The sequence below is a fragment of the Fonticula alba genome, assembly GCF_000388065.1.
Source record: "Fonticula alba strain ATCC 38817 unplaced genomic scaffold supercont2.1, whole genome shotgun sequence".
NCBI classification, from domain to species: Eukaryota; order Rotosphaerida; family Fonticulaceae; genus Fonticula; species Fonticula alba.
In genome coordinates this window covers 1,307,225-1,311,384 of record NW_009242971.1, presented here as the reverse complement: position 1 = coordinate 1,311,384, position 4,160 = coordinate 1,307,225, and the positions used below count along the sequence as shown (strand labels likewise).

Sequence of the window (4,160 nt, the reverse complement as noted above, 5' to 3'; positions counted from 1 at the left end):
CCCCCCCCCCCCCCCCCGGTGTCCTTCTCTTTGGCGCCTCTCGAACGACATCTCCCGATATTGCTGACCACCGACTGCCGACTGCCATTTGGGGGCCCCTGACTGTTGATGCTGCTGCTGCCGCTGCCACTGTCATCGCCGACACAGGCCTCCTTCTCCCTGTCTGGCAAGCGTCTGAACCCCACCAACCCCGCCAATAGCCAACTCAAATTGAGTGCCTATCGCCGGCGCTGGTACCACGCCTTCCCCATTGAGGCCGCCACCTCCATCCATTCGCGGCGCGTCGGTACGTCTTCCCATCGCCTGGCCGCTTGCCCGCCTGCCTGCCTGCCTGCCTGCAGGGGCCCTCTCGAATATTGACATCCCGGCCTCTGGACGTTCGGTCGGCCCCGACTCATTGATGCCGCCAGGCGCCCTGCCCAGGCCTGGGGCCGGGGGCGCGTCTGGCCGCGGGGCGCGATCTGGCCTCCTGTCCGGCCTCCCGCCGGCCGGCGCGTCAGCCAGTGTGGATGCCCTGCCGACGGCGTCGGAGCTGCTGCTCCTGGGGCCGCATGCCTTCGGCGACAGCGCGTCCGCCTCGACGGCGGTCTCCTCGCGCGGCGGCGACGGCGTCAAGTGGCTGTCCCTTTCAACCCCGGCCATTTTGCCCCTGACCACGGACTATGTCCCGACTGAGGAGGAGCTGGACAAGCATTACAACGAGTACTCCTACACCCTGTCCCTCTTCAGCAGCTACGATGACCAGCAAATATTCTACGACCGCATTGAGGCTCTTTTCTTCGAGCTCGTGGCCCAGCGCCTGGCTCAGGGGTTCCAGCTGATCATCCCGCCGACTTTCTCGGACTTGCGCCTGCTCGGATCGGACATCACCGGGCTCGGCGCCCCGGGGCCGGTGTTTGCCGGCTTCTCCGGCCCCATGCTCGGCGCCGGCGGGCTCAACCTGACCGGGGGAGGACTCCTTGCGGCTGGCGGCCCGGCCGACATCACTTCCCCCGGGCTCGTGCACGCGCCACCCTTCCCCCAGGGGCTGAATCCGGGCCCGGGCCCGGGTCCGGGGCCTGCTCCCGGGTTCGGCTCCGGCCCGGGCCCCGGTCCCGGCCCGGGGCCTGGCTCGAGCACTGCCAGTTCGAGCACCGCCCGGCCACATGCGCTCGATGTGTATGGCGGCGGCGTCACCGCCCTGGACATGCTCAGCAAGCCTTTCTACCTGTCGGTGGCCAATGACTTCCACCGGGTGCGCCTCTCCTCCGGCCGGCCGGCCTACCTGCCTCCATTTCCCAGCCAAGCGCGCCCTCAAACACTCCGAGCCCTCTTCGCCCTTCGTCTCCTCACCCCCCGCCCCCGCCCCCCGCCCCCCGCCCCCCGCCCCCTGGTCGCCTGAAGCTCAATCTCAATGTCCACACCCAGTCGATCGAGGTCCGCCGGTCGTCGCGCCGGTCCCGTCGCGAGGTGCCGAGTGTCACGTACAACTTCATTGTCTGGAAGCGGTACGATGTGCCGGAGGACTTTGTCGACGTCCTGGTGCTGGCCTCCCGCAAGCAGGGCTCCGCACATGCGGCGGCTCTGTTGGAGTCCGGCTCCCCGGGGCTGGAGGCCGATTCGACCGACCCAGCCTCCGACTCCCGGCGGAATACCCTCTCCGGCTCGAGCGAAGACCCGGCATCCATCGGGCCCAGTCGGTCGGCCAGCACGCTGGCTGTCCGGCGCACGGCCAGCGTCTCGCAACAGGTATCCTCCTCCTCGGCTTCGGCCTTTGCCCCGGGCCCCGGGTCCCAAGCGACCCCCTCGTCCGTGAGTCGGGCCCTGCTGAAGCCGCTACTTTCCTCGATGCAGTGCTATCGCCCGGCATCGGTGTCCTTCCAGTACTCGGAAATGTCCATGTACAACTGGAACCGGCTGGATCATTTGCTTGCCGGACTGGTGCCGGACGCCGATGCCCCGGCCCACAGCGATTCGCTGAAGTACTGGCGCACGCGCTTCACCCTGGTTCCCTGGCTGCCGAAGAAGATCGGCGCCGCGCGGTCCACCCTGCAGATGCAAATTTGCGCGCTTGCCCACCAGGAGAAGCTTGACGATGAGGAATTCCGCATCGCAGCCCAATTGCGCTTCGCCGAGGTCTTCCACCGGTATCGCCGCCACTCCCGGGACCAGGTGTCCTTCAGCATCACGGCCACCGGGGCCGAGCACGGCGAGTGGGTCAAGGTCGCCGGGCATCTGCAGCGGGCTCCCCCGGGCAAGGTGCCCACCCTGCGGCGTGGAGCCACCACCACCGAGATCGCCGCAGCCCTGATGGACCCCACCGGGTGCGTAGCCGGCCATGCGCGCATTCACGTGCGCCGGCACCTGTCCCTTGGTTGTGGCAGACTTGTCGGCTTGCCTTCTTTGCCCTGTGCCGCGCCGTCCGCCATTTCTCACCCCTCTCCGCCCCCCCTCCCCCCCCCCTCCCTCCCTGTTCAACCCGGGCTTCACAGTGGCGTTTCTCTGAAGAACCGCGTGTGGCACCAGTGCGTGTATGAACGCTGCATCATCGGCACCGAGCTCATCGACTGGATCCTGCTCCATGTTGAGGGGGTCGACACGCGGGAGGATGCGCTGCAATTTGGCCGGGACCTCCTCCGCCGCCGGGTTATCCTGCACGTCATCCATGCGCACAACATGATCGACGGCTTGTTTTACTACCAGGTGAATGAGATGCTTGTGACGCCGCCGAATGTCGAGCCGGCTGCGTCGGCTGGACTCGCTGCCCCGGCCCCGGCCGCTGGTGACACAGACACGGCCCTCGGCTCGGCCACCCCGCCGCCGGCCCTCGCGCAGCAGCCCTCCCCCGGGGTGGGCCCCCCGCCGGACATTGCCCCAGTTGAGCCCTTTAGCAAACGCTGGTTCCGGATCACCAAGAATTGGTCGGCCTCTTCGTCATATGTGTCGCTGCTTGGTGCCTCCTCGCCGTTATTGGATCTGAAGGGCCTTTCCGCCGGGGCGGCAGCCGCGGCAGCCGCCGGCCCTGCCCCATCCGCCGGCCCCGGCAGCATGACCGCCCCCTCGACACCGGAGCGCATGACCCCGAGCACCTTCCCGGTTCTGCCGCGGCAGAGCACGGCTCCGACATTGGCGGTCCCGGCCCCGGCCCCGGCGGCGGCGGCGCCTCTGCCTGCTGCCTCCGCCGACCCGGCAAACGATGCGACCCGGCGGTCCTCGGCCATCTCCCCGGCTCCGCCCAAACTGGGTGTCATCCAGAAGACCAAGTCCCTGGTGCTGGATGCGGATCCCTTGAAAAAGAGGTGCGCACGCGCGCCACCGCCCGCCCGCCCGCCCGCCCGCCCGCCCGCCCGCCCGCTCGGTGCCCGCTTCCAGTGACTGACTTACCTGCACCATTCCCCGGCCAAATGCCCCTCCTCCCGCGCTCCGCCACGCGAAGTGACCGCACCGAGTGGGCCTTCCTCCACTACGAGCAGCACTTTGACCCGGGGCTTTTGTATCACTTCGACCTGCAGTGGGTCGCCTGCACGGCCCGCATCCTCGAGGACATGATCCAACAATGGCAGCGCCGGGCCTCGACCTTTGGCATGACCATGGTCGAGGTCCCGGTGGCACCGGCTTACTCCAAGGTGGGCGATCCTTTCGGGTCCCTGCCGCAGGTGTCCTTTGCCCATCCCCCGCCCAAAATCGTCACCACCATCAACCGCCTAACCCGGCAGGTCCTTTACGAGCATGCCTTCCGGGGGACCTTCGCCGACCCGAGCGCTGGCCCGGGCCCGGGCCCGGGCGGGTCGTCTCCGGCGCTGGCTCCGCTGGACCACCCCTTCGACCCGCACGGGAGCATGGTCATCCCGGAAGCCCTGCGCCTGAGTGTGGCCACCTTCATTGCCCAGCTGCTGGACCTGCCGGCCACCTTCTTCGGCCACGAACTCCTGCTGAAGTTCGACTTCCTGTTGGATATCGGTGCGCTCCAATCCATCCGAACCATGCCCGCTCTTCCTCCTCGCTGCTCCCGGTCGCGCCTGCCCGCACACTGACCTCCTGTCTGTCTGCTTGTCTGTCTGCTTGTCTGTCTGCTTGTCTGTCTGCTTGTCTGTCTGCTTGTCTGTCTGCCTGTCTGTCTGTCTGTCTGTCTGTCTGTCTGTCTGTCTGCCTGTCTGTCTGTCTGCCTGTCTGCCTGTCTG

At 67.8% G+C, this 4,160-nt stretch overlaps 1 protein-coding gene across 1 annotated transcript in view; it reads left to right on the top strand.

Annotated features, from left to right (window-relative positions):
* The window catches only part of H696_00293 (hypothetical protein), a gene marked incomplete at its 5' end in the record, with an annotated part of 14,564 nt that overhangs the window by 9,011 nt on the left and 1,393 nt on the right, over nt 1–4,160 (top strand). The window contains 5 exons of the mRNA XM_009494141.1: nt 148–286; nt 411–1,234; nt 1,384–2,303; nt 2,472–3,278; nt 3,416–3,939. Coding sequence (XP_009492416.1) covers nt 148–286; nt 411–1,234; nt 1,384–2,303; nt 2,472–3,278; nt 3,416–3,939 — 3,214 coding nt within the window. The remainder of the gene's footprint in view (nt 1–147; nt 287–410; nt 1,235–1,383; nt 2,304–2,471; nt 3,279–3,415; nt 3,940–4,160) is intronic.